The 20446-nt window shown below is 35.1% G+C and overlaps 1 protein-coding gene across 4 annotated transcripts in view; it reads right to left on the bottom strand.

Annotated features, from left to right (window-relative positions):
• The window catches only part of agap1 (ArfGAP with GTPase domain, ankyrin repeat and PH domain 1), a 143179-nt gene that overhangs the window by 82473 nt on the left and 40260 nt on the right, over window positions 1-20446 (bottom strand). For 2 of the 4 annotated variants that reach the window (XM_016486609.1, XM_016486612.1), the window contains exons 2-7: window positions 12809-12867; window positions 11567-11654; window positions 9083-9097; window positions 4157-4242; window positions 3331-3472; window positions 534-668 (exon numbers count right to left, since the gene is read on the bottom strand). In XM_016486609.1, coding sequence (XP_016342095.1) covers window positions 534-668; window positions 3331-3472; window positions 4157-4242; window positions 9083-9097; window positions 11567-11654; window positions 12809-12867 — 525 coding nt within the window. The remainder of the gene's footprint in view (window positions 1-533; window positions 669-3330; window positions 3473-4156; window positions 4243-9082; window positions 9098-11566; window positions 11655-12808; window positions 12868-20446) is intronic. The other 2 variants (XM_016486610.1, XM_016486613.1) reach the window with 1 other exon arrangement.

The following is a 20446-nucleotide window of genomic DNA, read 5'->3' as shown; positions in this document are numbered from 1 at the left end:
TGTGCCCCCTAGTGGAGCACAGGTCTCAAAGGCTGCTTACATTTTCATCCTCAATTTATCTCTCTAAGATTATAGTGTTTTTAACTGCAAGTACACAACACTACACCTGCAACGGTTAATGAAGCTGTCCTAGCAAAATCCAGCACACAGAACAACACGGCTATCTCTATACCACAGAGCAATGCAAGGCGAGATGGGCCATTTAGCCTGTAATTAAGAGCTGATTAAGCCAGATTGGGCTGGCTATTCAACAGCAAAGTCACCTTGCACTTTCTGCCTCCTGTTCCTTATGCTGTAACCTACATAATTTGAAAGTAACGGTTACGCAAGCATGAACTGTTATGACCGGTGCTGCGATGAATCTCATCTAACAGAGGTGACATACAATTAACACATCCGGGCAGAATGATGGATTTAAACCACCACTGATGACCTTGTGTTTGTTTAACACAACTTTGCCAGTAAATTCTTTTTCACAGCACAAATATAAAGCTTACACTTTGCACTATTTAGGACAGTATGAAGATACTCACCATCTTGAAAGACGCGCTCCACGTTGAGGCCGTAGGTAGCGCAGGTCTCATAATATGTGCACCTCTTCAGATCGTTGGACAGTTTGCGAGCGCGGGTGTCATCGATGACACGAGGGTTAGCTGCACTGATAGCATCTGTGAATTGTCAAGACGAGACAAAGAAATTTGAAACTAAAACTGGACAGAATAATAACTGTAATAATTAGTGTTTTAAGAAAATAATTTCATCAAATGCGAGAGAATTCAAATTCATCAAAATATCTTGTGGACATATTTAAGAACAAGGGAACATGCAGATGAGCCGTAGCTCTAATCTTCCATTGATTAGAGTGTGGCACCCCCTAGTGTTCATATACACTGAAAACACAAGTAATATGAAGGGTTTTTTTCTTGCATTACTTAACATTTTAAATATATATCTGCGTTCAAAAGTTTGGGGTCAGTAAGTGAATACTTGCATAAAAAGTAACAGTAAAGGCATTTATAATGATAAAAATGCTGTTTATTAGAACTTTTTATTTAACATTTAACAAGAATTTGACAAGAATCCGAAAAAATGTATCAAGGTTTTCACAAAAATATTAAGCTTAATATTAAGTTCAGAGAGTAGAAATTGACGGGGTTCTTTCTGAGGAAACTTTTGTTAAAAATGGAGTCCCTCAGGGAAGTGTTTTAGGCCCTCTTTTGTTTCTTTTATATATTATTCTTTTATATATGATATATTATTATATATTTTATATATTATAACATGCAAGCAGTTTGTGATTTTAATTTGTTTTTATATGCTGATGATTCTGCTTTGTTAATTTTAGATAAGGATGTTGGTAGGATACAAGTGCATTTAGGTAAGGAGCATTGTAAGGTAAGAGACTGGCTCTCTGAAAACAAACTGATGTTGCATTTAGGTAAAACGGAATCCATATTATTTGGGTCTAAAAAGAATCTGAATAAGGTTTCTAAGATGTCTGTTAAGGTGGTGGATTGTTTAATATCAAATAGAACTTCTGTTAATTATCTTGCATGTGTCCTTGACAATTATTTAAGTGGTGTAAGTATGGCTATGAAAGTTCTGGGTAAGGTTAATGCTAGGACTAAATTTCTTGCCAGACATGTTACTTTTCTTGATAAACAGAGTATAAAATTACTTGCATCATGTTTAGTGTCATGTCATTTCGAATATGCATGTATTTCTTGGATGTCTGATTTGTCTTGTGGTTGGTTGGATAAGTTACAAAAATCTCAGAATAAATTGATAAGGTTAGTTTCAGGGTTTAGTCGTTTTACACATGTGGAGGTTTCCCATTTTAAGTGTCTTGATTGGTTACCTATGGAAAGCAGACTAGAACATATTAAATTAAAAATGGTACATACGATTATCAATAATAGAGCTCCTTCATATTTTAATGTATTTTTTTTCTAGGGTAAATGAGCAACATTGTTATAAAACTAGGCAAAGTCTTATGGATATTACATTATGTCATTATGTCAAAACTATGTATGGTCGTAGGTCTTTTAGATATTCTGGGGCACTTCTGTGGAATAAGTTACCTCTGGACATTAAAAGTATCTCGAATATGGCTAGTTTTAGTTTAAAAGCTAAAAGTTGGTTCTTAAGTAGGTTGTTTTTGTTGATGAATTTGTATTACGTATGTGGTTATTTGTGACTGTAAATTTTTGTAAATGTGGAATTTTATTGTAATTTTTGTATTTATAATTCAATGCCAGTGTTCCTGTTACCGGGAGTGAAGTTTGTGCTTTACATCAAGGACCACAATGTAAATAAGTTTTGTTTTAAACTTTATTGTGTTATCCTTGACGAATAGTGTGTTCACTACTTTTTTGTCAAATAAACATAAACATAAGCAGCTCTAAAACAATGTTCTTGAGCACCAAATTAGCATATTAGAATGATTTCTTAAGGATCATGTGACACTGGAAGTAATGGTTACTGAAATTTCAGCTGTGCATGACAGGAATAAAATAGGTTTTAAAATATATTAAAATAGAAAACAGTTAGTTCAAATTGCAATAATATTTTAGAATGTTATTGTTATGATTATACATTTAGGTATTTATTTACTTATTTTAATTTGGTAATATATAAAAATATATATTGGTAATAGATAAATATATATTGGTAATAGATATAAATTCGCAACTGCGAGTTACAAATTCCAATTCTAAGGCGGGAAAAAGACTGATATGTTCTCAGAATTGCGAGTTTATATCTCACAATTCTGACTTAATAACTTGCAATTGTGTGCTATAAAGTCAGAATTGCGAGATATAAACTGGCAATTCTGAATTATTTTTTTCTTACAATTTCGAGTTTATATCACGCAATTCTGAGAAAAAAAAATCAGAACTGTGCTTTTATATCTGGCCATTCTGACTTTATATCTGGCGATTGAGACTTTTTATCTCACAATTCTGAATAGCGAGATAAAAAGTCAATTACCTTTTTTATTTTTTATTCAGTGGTGGAAACGGGCTTCCATACTTCAGAGACTTAAAACATAAAAAATATATAAATAAATCTTACCAACCCCAATGTTTTGAAAAGTAGTGTCCATATAAAATATCTATAAATAATACTTGCCCAAAAAAACTGATCAACAATTAATGTGTAAAAATAACTGATAACAATAATCCCTGAAATATGTAAAAGGTTTGTGCCTACTCGTCAAACTGTACTCTATTCAAATTGTTGCCAAGCCACTGGAGAATATGGCCTTGAATTCTGAATGTGAGTTGCTGTCATATGATATATCCAGGTTTTTTTCTCTCCAAGACTCACCCTGAGTTCCCACAAGCACCAGGGGCACCTCTGCTGTGTTGCGGTAGTTGGCCATGCGACTATAGTAGTGGTAGACCGTCTGAAAGCTGATCTCATCTTCCAGACTGAACACAAAAATCACCGCATCTACCCACAACGCAAACTGAGAAAGAATGATTGAGAGAGTGGGAAGAATTTAGAAAGTGAGAGAGAAACATTATTAAAAAAAAAACACAATACTTCTTTGTTTAAAATAGGCTAAACGTATTTCATAAATCCACTCCCTTATATTTAATCATATTTCCTATGATGTGATTATTGTGAATGTACTTGTGCACTAGCAAGGGCTTTGAACCACTACATATTGGGACACTGATGGGACTTAGTTGCATCTTAGTTGTAGCTGTCCTAAAAAGCAGACTTAAGAAGCCATGACAACATTTTGGGTAAGTGAATATATGGAACAAACAATGCTCACAGGATTTATGGTTAATTCTGGGAATATCCATAAGAAATGCACTGAAACAACTCTTGTCAGCTCGAAATGACTGACTCCCTGCTCAATGGGACACACTATAAAATTCATATTTCACAGGCCATGAGAAAGAGGCCACATGAGACTTCCTGTTTGCATTTTATGACTAACAGAGAATCAGTTTGTCTAAATAAATGTTATCAGCCTCATATAAACCCTATTACATAATGGTTTCCACTCAGCCGCTTTGTAAAACAAAACTAATATATTGTTATAGCTACGCCCATCCAGAGTTGAGACTAAGGCTCAGCATTGTGAATCAGAACATCCTCTGTAAGGAAAACACATTGTATTTGTGGCTGCACTACCTACCTGAGCCTCCGGAGGTCCCCCTTCATCCCTGATTAGGAGGAGGTAACTTTGTCCATCCACTACAATCTCCTTTTTAAAACGTCCTCCTGTCCAACAAAAGAAGCAAATCAATTTAAAGAGTCTGATGATTCTAATACATTCACTACTTATAAATGAGATGATTGGTGGACTGTTGATTCAAATGACCATTCAAAAGCTCGGAGTCAGTATAATTTTTTTTATTATTTTTTTTTTGGGGGGGGGGGGGTTTATATATTTGTTCTATAAATCAGAGTTCAGAACTAGTAAATATACAAAGGTGAGTACTATAAAAAATGTATTAAATAAATTATGTGCACAATTTTATTCAGTGTAAGATTCACAGCAGGGTTCAGTCCACTGTCACAGACAGCTGTAGCATGGCAACTGCTTTTTTTGCATCTTCTATTCTTTCTGTGAAAACACTGTTAACAGCAAAGGATTTCAGTTTTGGTGCTCCTGTATAAGATCTACTGCTGCTGCAACGTTGTGGACTGTCCCTTTTCATTCCCAAAGGACTGACTGTTAATGTATGAATAAAATTCACACAGCATAGAACTTTTATATTTAAATTTTATACTTTTTCCCACACTCATAGTGTACTTACTGACTGGTTGTTCATAGTTACAAACACACATGAATTTTGACAGTAGGATTTCATGGAAATAAATAAATTATTTAAATATATTACCACTTTTCTGTTTGTTTAGTACTGATATTTCATATATAGTTAAAGCAGATTACTGGATTGCATTTATGCTGTCTCTGAAAAGTTAGTTTAAAAACACCTTTTGTAAGTATTGTTTAAATTGTATTTATAAATTTCACAATGGAACTGATTTTTTTTTTTCATGTAAGAATTGTTTAAATAATATTTGTCAATTTCACAATAGAATTGAATTGAACTGGAATTGTTAATTCTTTTAAATTCCATCCCTATTATTTACAATTTAGTATACTGATGTAATCCCAGAAATTTATTCATTCATTTATTATATTAAAAATAACTTATTAAAATCCTAAAACAATAAAAAACATAAAATATATATTTTTCAATTTTCCCCTCAACAACTATAATCATGGTTAATCTTCACCTCAGAAGAATAATTGTGGTTAATTAATGTTCAATTCAATTCAAGTTTATTTGTATAGCGCTTTTTATGATACAAATCGTTGCAAAGCAACTTTACAGAAAATTAAGTTTCTATAATATTTAGTAGTAGCAATATATGTTATATATTGATGCTCCAAGTTTCTGTTAATGAAAATGTTTGAAAAATTGGCTTTGTTGAAATTATAGCAGAACATTCCGGAGGAAATATCATACTATATTCTAAACGAGGGGCCCTGTGAATATTGTGTTGGACAATGAAGGGGCCAAGTCAAAAAAGGTTGAGAACCTTTGGTCTAAACCTTATTAACGGGAGTATTTGTCACAATATAAAATGCAGACTGAACAAAGATGCTTGAAATGCAATGATTCATTTATATATTGCACTTGTAACTCCCTTTTTTATAATGCATTTATCCATGCATGAAAGTGTCTTTTATCAACACTATCTGAGTGCTTTCTTCCTGACCTTCTTTGTTTTTCAGAGAAAGAATTTTCCTCAGAAAATTATTTGAACTCAGACTAATTAAGTATTGCCGCTGCAATTAGTTTTCCAAACGTCCAGTCTAACGATGGCTGGAGTGGTAAAGGTGACCACTCCATCTGTGCCCCATCTGAGATGAGAGAGCGGTGGTCAGAAATCAGAGGACATAGAGACCTCTCTCTATCTTTCTCTCGGCGGAAGAGGGGAGGGCAACTGTTGGTTGGTTTGCAGAAGCATAAGAGGATCAGAGGGGATTCCTGGAGATGTTAGAGGGTATTAACCTTATCGCAGCTCTACACTGCTAATCAGCTTGTGCACCGAAGACCTGAGAGAACTTCACATACTACTACTTTCATAGCCTGAAAGGACATTCCATGGTCATCTGGGGACATGACCACTTGAACATTTTTAACTTTTACCCTTCACCTCTGACCTCCAACAGTGTATCCCCATGATAACCAACAAAGACCATAAATTATACAGAGAGAGATTTGGGAAGGACTGATAACTGGTTTGATCGCAATTTACAGTATTTTACTTGATAATATTTTTGGATTTATCAGATCTAACCAGGAACAGTGGTGCAACTACAGGTAAGCAAATAAGATATAAGAAACTAAGAAAGTAACTAAACAACTAAGAAATAACTAAAGTAACTTAAAGTAAATAACTTTAAAGCATATTTTCATATTTTTAATTTTGCAAGCCAATTTTGTTCTCACAATAATTATTGTAAAAAGCCTTCCACAAATATATTCTAATAATTATTTAATAACTTTTTAAAATAATTTTATATATGAATTAAAACGTATTTCTATGTAATATTTACATTTATTTTGGCTTTTATGTATAAATTCCATTTTTCATTTTTTTAAACAATCTTTTCTTCATAATATCACACTATTTTTCTCATATATAGCTACTTTGTTTTAATGGGGGCCTAGGCAATGGAAATTTTCATATTGGGGGGTCCTTCACAACAAAAAGTTTGAAAACCCGTTAATTAGTTATAACTGTGCCAGAAAAGCATAAATATAACAGGTATTATATATTAGTTCTGCATACCTTCATAATTAGACACAGCTGCAAAAATCATTAAATCACCTCTAGAAAATAAAACTGTTCTTACACTAGAGAGTAGATATTCAAATCCTAATTTTAATACAGCATCAGTGGCATTATCACTAGGGCTGGGTATCGTTCAAAAATTTTCGATATCGATACCGATAACTTGACTTCGATACCGGTTCCTGAACGATACTTTTTTCGATACCAATTTTATGAAATCAATTTTAACAAGATTACATTATCTAAAAAAAAAAAACTTTGGTTTTATTTTTCAGCTTGTTGATGTTTATACAAACTCAAAGACTCATCTCCTGAGTCACTGCACAAAGGAACAAAATGTAACCAACACAATAAATCAGTGCAAATAGTTAATAAAGCTCAAATAGTCTTCAGTTTACACATCTGTTAGGCTACATTTACACTAGTGCGTGTTCGTTTTAAAATGCATAGCTCAGACAGAATCATGATTTCTATTTATTTTCCACTGATTTACTAATGAGCATTAGCAGCTTCCAGCGCTGTCTGCCTGTGTTCTCTCTTCCATGAGCGCTGCTCTGACTCAAGAGTCAGAGGTAATAACATATTTAATTTCAGCAACCGTACATAGCCAAAACACACATTAGACGGCAATCGGAAGTTATTACAAACACTCGATGGTGGATTAAAGTGAATTTTGAGTAAAAGCAGAATATAAATCTTATTTATTGTCTTGTGTAGCATGATGCTACAGTTTGCATGAATGGTCACATAGCACGTGCTTTTGGTCGTGTAACGTTAGTATGAACGGACATCTTCATATGATCAGAACTCCACGCAGCTCCCGCGCTACTCTCCATTGGAAATGAATGACTGAATGACTGGTCTGTCGCTTGTCGTTTGTCGGAGATAGTGGAAAGCCGGCTTGAAATGCAGTGGAAACGCCAGTATGACGAGGATCGTTTTCATTTTAAAACATAAACGCACCAGTGTAAATGTAGTCTTATATCTAAGGGGGCAGGGACGCATTCGCACTACAGCCTCACGTGTGCGCCACATCTCTGAGTGCAACCGGTGTAAACTAGTAGGTGTGTTCGACTTGACGCGGACTGTGCAGACCGATCGGTGTATTACAGTACCACGAGAGTTAAAGAGAGTAACGACGAGACGTTTTTCGATACTCGATGGTATCGAGGAATTTCGGTCGGTGCCTAAAAAGTATCGAACTCGATACCCAGCCCTAATTATCACAGCATAAGCAGCACTGCAATAGTTTTTTACTTTAAAGTTTCTTACTAAGAGATACATAATGGTTCTAAAGCACAGCCACTGTAACTCAATTGAGATGACGACATGATAGAACACAATGTTTCTTGACTGCGTGATTTTCCAATTTTCCCTCCGTCTTAATGACTCAAGTGTTTAAACTCTGCTCCTCCACTGAACCAAACATGTGGGCAATAATGTGTATGCCAAAGTTCATGTGCTTTACAAAATTTGCCAGGTTTAGCTGAAATCGAAGAGTGGGCGAGCTGTTCGGGAATGGCGTTTAGGCTGGAGGGGATGGCAAGCTTTTCCGTAATGACATGGTTTGTCTGTCTGCATTATGAAGGATGAGGAAGTGGAGGAGTATCAGCACAGCTAATACTCAGCATATAGTCTGGACGCAGATATTTATATATTTGTTGAAAATAGAGAGCGAGAGAGAAGTGCACAGTGAGTGAAAGATAGACACCCATCGGTTAATTACACTCTGGATTCTTTCTCCATGGAGTTAAACTCAGCTGAGTAAAAACACACTTGAGTTTAGAGTCTCTGGATGCATTGAAGCTTAGTTCATCATGAGAGACACTCAGAAACACAGTTTTTGATAAAACGCCCAGTCTAATATTCTGGCTTGATGGACAGTGACCTGTAACGCTCAGTGCATTGGTGTCATTGAGGAAATGAATGAAATGGAAAGATGGCAAAACTACAGTGGCATCAAGAGAGGAGTAGAGTGGAACCTCCTGTTCGATGGCTTAATTTGCTTAAAGCTCTGTGATGAGTAAAGAGAAGCCATGTGGAGTGGAATCAACTCTATAACTGAAGATTTTAGGTATGACACGCATTGTTTGTGAGCATCTAAACAGAAACATGATGAAGAATATGCTGTTTAACAAGCCACAGAGGGGAGGAGAGTCCACCTCCTCAAATCTCTTGTACTACGACAGACCTTCCCCAAGAAGAACATGATGGTGACATTGTGAAAAAGAGAGCAAATAGTTACCTGCATCCACGTCAGCTAGTTAAAGAAGCAGCCAAGGAAAGAGAGAATAAACAAAACTCAAATCAAAAAGCAGCCAAGCTAAACATGCACAGTCAGTTAAGAAATTAAACACAGCAGGACAAAGAGAAAGAGACTGAGAGAGAGAGAAAGAAGCATAACTTTCATTCATTCATCGCAAGCTTATCTATTGTCATGTGGGTCACGACTCATACAGATCTAACACGTCTGCCCTGAGGACATGGTCAGGTCAATACAGCTGATTTACAGTACGCTGATGAAAAGGACACATACTATCACACATGCTCATAGTATTGAGGTCAGTAACGTAACACTCCTAAATCTATTAATTAATTTAAAAAATAAATTACCATTTAAACACACATGACTTAAATACATCTTTTCTATGATGAGCATGTTTTAATTTTTTAAATATAACATTTATAGAAAATGTTTTTAAAAACAACAGTTATAACATTTTTATATTTGTTTTAGAACATAAAGCCAAATACATTTTTGAATAATACACCATAATTAAGAAAAAAAATTATTATGCATACTAATAATTCTTGAATAAAAACATTAGTAGTTTGACAAAATCTATTATTCTTAAGCTTTTATTGTTTATTTATTTTTTGAGAAAAATGTGAAAGTGAAGCGATCTTGTTAAAACATTATTAACAATTAAAAATACTTTTGTGCACCAATTTAAAGTCATGTGGTGTGTGGTGACACATTAGCTAATTAAATTTAAAGACATTTTTTAAAACCAACACGAATACAAAGATCTCTAAGAATTTGTCAGATGTTTTAAACTAGATTTTTAAATATTCTTATTTGCCTGTTTAACAAAAAGAGAGGAAATATGAAGTAGAAATGGGTCATGATGGTCAACCAGTTTATCTAGATTTCACGGTTTGCAACTAGTTTATCTAGATTTTACTTGGAAAAGATTCAAAGTCTAAATTTGATATTTCACATTGATAAAAGTGTTATTTTTCACGCTAGAGGGACTGGTCTGCACAATTGCACCAAACTGCTGATCCCAGCAGAGCCACATTTCTAAATCAAACATGATTGTGGCGGCATAAGCAAAAAAACTGCCTTAGTTAACCATATGGGGTGCTGGGTTTTGAAATGGTAAAGGCTGGGTCTGTATTGAGACCACCAGGCCTGTAGGGATTTTTCTTTCTTCTTGTGTAAACATACACATGCAGTCACATAGTTGGCCTTGTGATAATATCTCTTAATGAGCTCTGAGAATGTGTCTATTCATGTAGTATGTGTGATGCAAGGTGGGACGGTGCAAAACCCGACTGCTTTCATTGCAGAGTGCGCTGTAAAAATCTGCTCCAGCCCTACTTAGTGGTTTTGAGGTTGGGGTCACTCTACCAAAGCTAGGAAACACTATTTTTAAACCCAGAATAGTGAAACTTCAAAAAAAGAAAAGTAGGAAAACTTTTTATGCGGTAGTTTTATTGGAATGTAAATTTGGAAATTCAAATCACAGCTTTCTGTAGCTGAAATGTGATGTAACGCCACTGCAAATCTGAGTTTTGCGGCACTTCTATCATCAGATGACGTGCTGGCCTCAAACGTGAAAGATTTAACCGTGTCGCTTGAGCTTAGCAAGGCACACACTTCAACGGTCTCTGATGTCGCGCTAAGTTTCCTTTGGCACTCTGTGCTATAATCCACTGCGGCAAACAGGCAACTGACATTTCTGGGGGATTTTTTTTTCTTGCAGGGCGATTTCCTGGTTGACCGCTGCTATGCAGTGGCTTGAGTTTTATACGGTAAAGTGCAAAGGAAAGGACGAGACATGATTAGTGCCCGGTAACTGCCCTCTTCTGTGACCTCATGCTCTCTGCAGGACCCCCAGGCACTCAGATTACTGCAGTTAAGCACAACTGTACTAAATGTTGCTTAAACTAATTACGATCTTTAAAGAAAAGCCCTAAAATTTACAAACTCTGCTCCGTGAGGGAGCCATCTGAAAGGCCAGTTTAACATTACTACATAATAACAGTTATAAAGGACATGAAACATTGACACGGGGAGCTTTTGAAAGCAGATCCGTGCTTGGGAAAGAGAGCATATTGTGGTGGTCTGGCGGTGTGCCTTGAATGTTCTCAATTATACATGGGGAGTATAGCACAGTACTCCAGCACAACTGTACTGTACTAACATACTAACAGCAGGTGTGCGGAGAGAGAAAGAAGGAATAAGAGAAGGAGAGAAAAATAAGAAGAGTATCTAGGCTATGCCTCAGCAATACTGAAAAGAGAGGAATATTAATTGTTTTTACACATAACTTCAAGACTTAAACGGGATCTAAGAACAGAAGGACACACATACACCATTGTAAAGCCTTTCAAAAGCCTTTCAATAAACTGTTAAAGATAAAGACAGTGAGAGATATAAAAGTACAAAGGCTTTTAATGATTCTCCAAATTTCACCTGCATATTTGATAGCAAAACACCTACCTTCAGGGCTCTCTTCTTGCACGTACGTCCCTGTCAGATACCGGTGCACCAGGGCAGACTTCCCACTGGCCAAGTTACCCACAATGCCCTGCACACACAAATACACACACAGAATTAATAGGGGTACCTTACATGATATTTTGGCATGTAAATAAACAGTGTCTCAGCTTAGACCTGAAGCAAGTCCTATTATACCATGGTCTGTCTGAATACTTGATTCTGATTGCCTGGCAGGTATGCATTAAAACCATATAATGCACAGGTAGTTCCAGGTCAGATTAATCACTGTTCTATATTAATGCGCTGCTTTCAGTGATGCACACACATACGCAGAGAGAGAGAGAGAGAGAGAGAGAGATAGGAGATCATGCTGCGCACACACAGATTATTAAAATTATTTTATAACCTTTGCTGAGTACGGAGTACCATCAGTACAGTAAAACAGTGTCTTTTTAACTGTGGTATTTTTAAGTCCCAGGGTTTGATTTTTATAAAAAATAAAAAAAAATAAAAAAAAAAGGTATTTAAAGATCAATTAAAACGAACATCCTTTGTTATCATTTCTTGCTGATCATGTTATTGATTTTTACTTGTCATAGACCCAGACTTCAGTTTGAAACTTTTAAAGTTAATTCGATATGATTAAAGAACTATGAAATGAAATTAAAATGATAAAATTCATTATTACTAATAATTACATTTAAAGAATTCTAAAGAAAGAGTTCTGCACTTGTGTTAAACAAACTGTAATTGTGTTAAATTATGCTAAATATATTAAAATTGTTTCATTTTCTTTATTATTATTTTGGATTAAACAAATTCTATCCATGCATTAATATACGTTAGCATGACAAGTCAGTCATTTAATTTTAAAACTGTAAGATGTCATTTTCACATGCAATAATTTGAAATCACAGAATGCTATCAAACAAGAAATAATTTGAGATGGAGGAAATGACGCTGTCAAATGACACAAATGTCATTATTAGGGGACCAACAAATAAAGCAGTGAGAGTGTAAAAAGTGAGTTTATTTTTAATTTCAAATTAACTTTCCACAGGACAAGAAACAGAGAATTCAGCGTATTCAGGCCAATTTAAAGAGGACACAGCCTGATCAAAGCTGTTTTGTTGTGAGGACACGAGCATGCAACACTAATTTAAGTAATTAAATGATGCAAATTAAATCTTGTATTAGTTATGATAAAAATGGCAAATTTGAAACATCAGTGACAGGACTCACCACTTTGAGCTCTGGTACAGAGCGACTGAGTGTCCACTCCTGACTGTTGACAAAGGCATCTGTAACAGAGAAAGAGAGAGATCATTATAAATGTGGTCATGCCCTTCAGTTCAGTCTTATTTACAGAACCGTTCTAGATGAGTGGTTCACTGATCAATACACACAGCAGAGGAAAAGACACAGTCAAACAGACCCAAAATGGAACAAAGTTCCATTTTCATTTCCATGTTAAAATACAACTCTAAAACTACACTACAGAACAAAACATGTCTGTGTTCATTTCTGTGTTCAGGTCTTTTCAGCAGTGCCAACGCTCAAATATGTGTTAATTAGAGCCCACAGTGCCCCCACGCTCAGCTGCACAAAACATTTCACATTACAATAGAACAATAGTGGCTGCAGGTATGCACTGTGGGCTCAAATGCTCAGAGGACATCTAAGAGAGCAGCAAATAGCCTAAGCCTGCAAATCCATGACTCCAGAAGAGTTGTTAAGTTTATATATGGAGAGAGTCGGATCATGCTCTATTATCAAAGAAAATGCCCATGGCGATTAATGTTAGATACCATGCTAGATAACAGTAGAGCATGGCGTTAGCAACGCCAAAGTCACAAGTTCGATTCTTAGGGAATAGATGAACAAATAAAATGTTTATATTGAATGCAATGTAAGTCAATTTGAATAAGAGCATGGTCTGCCAAATGAGCAAATGTAGACAGCTGTCTTGTGTCTTCTAAAGACTGGAATACACTACATGACTTCTAAGATCTGAACCAATTATAAAACACATGGCATTATGCACTTGCAGACATCATATATGGTTACAGAGGAAAAACTTATAAATAAAAGACTGAAGATCACACAGTACCAGATATTTGAGTCACTCCAAACATAAACTTTTGCAATAACATGCAACACTTCTTGGAGATGCATGACAAACAAAAATGTGTAATATTGACTAAAAGAAATTATGAACGGAGGATTTTCTGTGCAATCGGTCAAATCCAACTGCTAACTCCAACTTTGTCTTTCAGCAAAAATCGATGACACCTCCAGTCTGCAAGCTGGGGCAAAGATATAGGCAAAATTCATGTAATGTGTACCAGCCTTAAGACAACACCTTCAATGAAATGGAAGCTCATTTATAACTAATTTGGACAATCTTCATAGGCTGCAACTCTGAGCACCACACAAACGGCCCTCCAGAAAACTGTATTTATGAGGAAGCCTAATTTTGAGTGAAATTTCCAGACCTGAAAAAGTTATGTAAATTAATAGAATCTTAAATATTAGCTCTAAAGTATTTTATTGGGTTTTTTATTTTCTTAATCCTTATCCAGAAAAATCACAACCAATGGTAAAGTCATGTGAATTTAGATTTGGAGTCAGAAACTAGGCCTGGGCGATAAAACGGTATCGATATTTATCGACGATACACCTTCTTCGATAACGATAATAAACATTTTTAGACGGACAAATATGACTGCTGCACTCGCGTCTCACACAAGAGATGTATAGAAAGCCATGCAAAGTTAAAACAGCTTAAACTTTTAGAAAACACGTCGCAAATTTGTAGAGGTTTATTCCTTTTCACTGCGTCTCATATGTTTTTAATTGTTTTTGACTGTTAAAACAAAAAAATATTTGTTGTTTGTCTCAATAAATTGAGTTAATTTAAAAATACAGTGGTTAAATATAAACATTTTATTCTATTGCTCTTTGTTATAAAAAATGTCAATAATTATCGATACCGAACGATATGAAACATTATATCGTTGATACATTTTTTAGCTATATCGCCCAGCCCTATCAGAAAGGCTGACTCAAGTATATTGCTATGCTATCAATGTTATTAATTAGCATACAAATACGCATCACAATCAGCATAAAGCATCTCATTAGCGTAAAAACACACTGTATACACAAATATTGTGTAAAATATTATAAAATAGGCTGCATTATATCAAAACTTTTAGGTATTTGATGAAATAAGCATATTAACAATATATTTGTCTAAACCCATCCACCATATTGTCTGATTTGCCTTATCCACAATTTGGCCCAAACAAAGCAGCTTACTTTTAGAAACAGTTTTTACACTGAGAGTGTGCATATGGTGTCTTAAATGTTGTTTAGGTAGGAAACGTATTCGATTTTGGGACCCTGCTTTATTCTTTATTGTGTCCATCTCCATGCACAAAGCAATGCATGCTTTGCTTCCATCTTCTGCTCACTGATGTCAGATAACAACAGTCTATAATTTCTCAAGAGACCCATACTAAACACACGCTAATGCTAACATAGCCTATATGCATAACCCTTGGGGATTGCCTCCATTGCCACTTTTTGAAAAGGCTAGCAGATGAAGAATTGTGAGGAAGAGCCTTTGGGGGGTTGCTTCATATATTCCATGCGGCGACCCTGAAAAGGCCACAGTGTCTGAGATCCGAGGAAGGTTAACACAATCTGCTACCCACATAGAAAGCATATATGAAATCCGACAGGGTATTAAAGAAAAAAATAAGGATTGACTGAACAACTGATGCTGTAATCACATATAAATCATATTGTTTGGAGAAACCTGACTTATTTGAGACCTCTGATCTCTTTTCTCTATTAGGCGTTCCATGCGCAGATGGAACCAATCAACACAGCACTATGACAGCTGTCTGTGATACTGCGACTCATTCAAAATGGCAATCTGTAATATCACAGGAGACATGATGAGAGTGACAGATCGGTAATGAACCATTACAGCCAAAGCCCTAGTCAATCTTGCTTCACCTCTTCAATTGAAATAGACTTGCTGGATTATTTTTCATTATGAAAGTCGATAGCATGCTTGATTATAAAACTGCAACCTCGATAAAAACAGTGATGAAAGACATTGCAAGAGATTTAGTCTGAAGCTACTATTATACTTTAGTACAATTCTCAAAAAGAAATCTCCATCTCAAACGTTGGCAGGATAAACAAGGTACCCTTGCAGAAAATCGTAAAAAAAAAAAAAAAAAAAAGTTTCTTGATATTTGTGTTTATAGAGAGCTCAATAACCATGAATATACTGTGTGACAGCAGCCTTTATTTTATCTATAAAAAATGAAGGCAGTAAAGATGAAACTTAACACCCAGTCATTATGCATGCTCTTCATCCGCAACTCTGAGGAGAGACAATGCAGAGCCTGCTTCTCATGAGATTGCATGCATGTCTGGATTTCAATGTCTGAATGATTGGCTCCAAACTGAAAATTTTTGCTTTGATGAGCACCCAGTTGATTTCAACTTGTAAGTTGAATTTTTGCAGAAAAAAAAATAAAATAAAAAATCATGGCTCAGCTACAGGGAGTGATAGACCTAGCATTAAGCCAAGGCAATTCTGTCAGTATTTAGTCATCTTTACATTACATGGTTCAAGTGTCCCAATTATGATTTTTTTCCTCCCGTGTGACAGATTGGATATGACCCACAATGTGTAAGCAGGAAAAAAAAAGCACATGGATGCCGATATTATCAGATTGGTTTCAGGCATTATTTATATGTGGAAATAAATCTAATATGAATCAAGATACATGCATTGGCATCTTCCATGTAAGCAGACAGATCAGATATATTCCCCTGTCAATGAGAGTCATACATCATTGAAAAAGCAAGGGTGGCAAATGCTTTTCCAGGTCAGTATGTCTACCTTGGATTGTTTTACCAAGTGTATAGTGTAAATGCAGATAATTAGGCATCAAGACCTGCAGCGTAAAATGCAGTATTTGAGATTACTGGTCGATAGCCATGTCTGCTTAGCCAATTAACAGAAGTATTTATCTTCCTTCTTTTTAAGTTGCAAATTTTACTGCCAGCTTTGAACTGACTTAAGCTGAATACGAATAGAAAATGAAACTACTGCCTTCTGAAGAGCTGCTTATAAAGTAGATGAATTGAACATATTTCTGATCACATTTGCACAATTGACACTTATTCATCTGAATTGTCAACAATATTGAACTGAACTGAGCTGAATAAAGACTCAATTATCTTCTGTATAGCTGAAATTAAATTTTTTTCATAATTAATGAATTTTACAACATTAAAACTTATGTTCCTGTTTATTAGTGCAAAGCTACTTTGAAACAATCTGTATAATATCAAGTGCTATATAAACGTGACCTGACTTTGTCAATGGATAGTAAACTATTTCTGTCTCCAGTTTTTTTGTGAAATTTGAGTATGTGTTTTAGGTAAACTGGATTTATTTTCATGTCAGCATTTTCATGTCGTAGACATCTCATGTACTAACACTGAATTGTATTAAGCATATGTGACCCTGGACCACAAAACATTTTAATTAATTTTTATTAATTGAGATTTACACATGGTTTGTTAGGATATGACGATATTTGGCCGAGCTACAACTATCTATTTGAAAATCTGGAATCTGAGGGTGCAAAAAAAATCAAAATGCTGAGAAAATCGCCTTTAAAGTTGTCTAAATGAAGTCCTTAGCAATGCATATTGCTAATCAAAATGTACGTTTTGATATATTTACAGTAGGAAATTAACAACATATCTTCATGGAACATGATCTTTACTTAATATCCTAATGATTTTTGGCATAATAGAAATATCGATAATTTTGACCTATTCAATGTATTGCTGGCTATTGCTACAAATATACCCGTGCTACTTATGACTGGTTTTGTGGTCCAGGGTCACATATATTAGAATTAGCCTATATCATCATCAGGCAATGAAAAACTCATATTTCAATCACTATTAAGCATTATCTTTAATAAAACCTACAAAAAACATCCACCATATTGTCTGATTTGCCTTATCCACAATTTGGCCCAAACAAAGCAGCTTACTTTTAGAAACAGTTTTTACACTGAGAGTGTGCATATGGTGTCTTAAATGTTGTTTAGGTAGGAAACGTATTCGATTTTGGGACCCTGCTTTATTCTTTATTGTGTCCATCTCCATGCACAAAGCAATGCATGCTTTGCTTCCATCTTCTGCTCACTGATGTCAGATAACAACAGTCTATAATTTCTCAAGAGACCCATACTAAACACACGCTAATGCTAACATAGCCTATATGCATAACCCTTGGGGATTGCCTCCATTGCCACTTTTTGAAAAGGCTAGCAGATGAAGAATTGTGAGGAAGAGCCTTTGGGGGGTTGCTTCATATATTCCATGCGGCGACCCTGAAAAGGCCACAGTGTCTGAGATCCGAGGAAGGTTAACACAATCTGCTACCCACATAGAAAGCATATATGAAATCCGACAGGGTATTAAAGAAAAAAATAAGGATTGACTGAACAACTGATGCTGTAATCACATATAAATCATATTGTTTGGAGAAACCTGACTTATTTGAGACCTCTGATCTCTTTTCTCTATTAGGCGTTCCATGCGCAGATGGAACCAATCAACACAGCACTATGACAGCTGTCTGTGATACTGCGACTCATTCAAAATGGCAATCTGTAATATCACAGGAGACATGATGAGAGTGACAGATCGGTAATGAACCATTACAGCCAAAGCCCTAGTCAATCTTGCTTCACCTCTTCAATTGAAATAGACTTGCTGGATTATTTTTCATTATGAAAGTCGATAGCATGCTTGATTATAAAACTGCAACCTCGATAAAAACAGTGATGAAAGACATTGCAAGAGATTTAGTCTGAAGCTACTATTATACTTTAGTACAATTCTCAAAAAGAAATCTCCATCTCAAACGTTGGCAGGATAAACAAGGTACCCTTGCAGAAAATCGTAAAAAAAAAAAAAAAAAAAAGTTTCTTGATATTTGTGTTTATAGAGAGCTCAATAACCATGAATATACTGTGTGACAGCAGCCTTTATTTTATCTATAAAAAATGAAGGCAGTAAAGATGAAACTTAACACCCAGTCATTATGCATGCTCTTCATCCGCAACTCTGAGGAGAGACAATGCAGAGCCTGCTTCTCATGAGATTGCATGCATGTCTGGATTTCAATGTCTGAATGATTGGCTCCAAACTGAAAATTTTTGCTTTGATGAGCACCCAGTTGATTTCAACTTGTAAGTTGAATTTTTGCAGAAAAAAAAATAAAATAAAAAATCATGGCTCAGCTACAGGGAGTGATAGACCTAGCATTAAGCCAAGGCAATTCTGTCAATATTTAGTCATCTTTACATTACATGGTTCAAGTGTCCCAATTATGATTTTTTTCCTCCCGTGTGACAGATTGGATATGACCCACAATGTGTAAGCAGGAAAAAAAAAGCACATGGATGCCGATATTATCAGATTGGTTTCAGGCATTATTTATATGTGGAAATAAATCTAATATGAATCAAGATACATGCATTGGCATCTTCCATGTAAGCAGACAGATCAGATATATTCCCCTGTCAATGAGAGTCATACATCATTGAAAAAGCAAGGGTGGCAAATGCTTTTCCAGGTCAGTATGTCTACCTTGGATTGTTTTACCAAGTGTATAGTGTAAATGCAGATAATTAGGCATCAAGACCTGCAGCGTAAAATGCAGTATTTGAGATTACTGGTCGATAGCCATGTCTGCTTAGCCAATTAACAGAAGTATTTATCTTCCTTCTTTTTAAGTTGCAAATTTTACTGCCAGCTTTGAACTGACTTAAGCTGAATACGAATAGAAAATGAAACTACTGCCTTCTGAAGAGCTGCTTATAAAGTAGATGAATTGAACATATTTCTGATCACATTTGCACAATTGACACTTATTCATCTGAATTGTCAACAATATTGAACTGAACTGAGCTGAATAAAGACTCAATTATCTTCTGTATAGCTGAAATTAAATTTTTTTCAAATTTTACAAATTTTACAACATTAAAACTTATGTTCCTGTTTATTAGTGCAAAGCTACTTTGAAACAATCTCAAGTGCTACAAGTGCTATATAAACGTGACCTGACTTTGTCAATGGATAGTAAACTATTTCTGTCTCCAGTTTTTTTGTGAAATTTGAGTATGTGTTTTAGGTAAACTGGATTTATTTTCATGTCAGCATTTTCATGTCGTAGACATCTCATGTACTAACACTGAATTGTATTAAGCATATGTGACCCTGGACCACAAAACATTTTAATTAATTTTTATTAATTGAGATTTACACATGGTTTGTTAGGATATGACGATATTTGGCCGAGCTACAACTATCTATTTGAAAATCTGGAATCTGAGGGTGCAAAAAAAATCAAAATGCTGAGAAAATCGCCTTTAAAGTTGTCTAAATGAAGTCCTTAGCAATGCATATTGCTAATCAAAAATTACAGTTTGATATATTTACAGTAGGAAATGTTCAAAATATCTTCATGGAACATAATCTTGAACATGATCTTTACTTAATATCCTAATGATTTTTGGCATAAAAGAAAAATTTATCATTTTGACCCATACGATGTATTGCTGGCTATTGCTACAAATATACCCGTGCTACTTATGACTGGTTTTGTGGTCCAGGGTCACATATATTAGAATTAGCCTATATCATCATCAGGCAATGAAAAACTCATATTTCAATCACTATTAAGCATTATCTTTAATAAAACCTACAAAAAAAAAAAAAAAAAACGGACAAAGCAAAACAAAACTGGAAAAAAAAATCCAAACT

The sequence above is a fragment of the Sinocyclocheilus anshuiensis genome, unplaced genomic scaffold (assembly GCF_001515605.1).
Source record: "Sinocyclocheilus anshuiensis isolate Anshui unplaced genomic scaffold, SAMN03320099.WGS_v1.1 scaffold101, whole genome shotgun sequence".
Classification (NCBI taxonomy): Eukaryota; Metazoa; Chordata; class Actinopteri; order Cypriniformes; family Cyprinidae; genus Sinocyclocheilus; species Sinocyclocheilus anshuiensis.
Note: the sequence above shows the minus strand (reverse complement) of the source record. Positions and strands in the feature narration are given on the sequence as shown.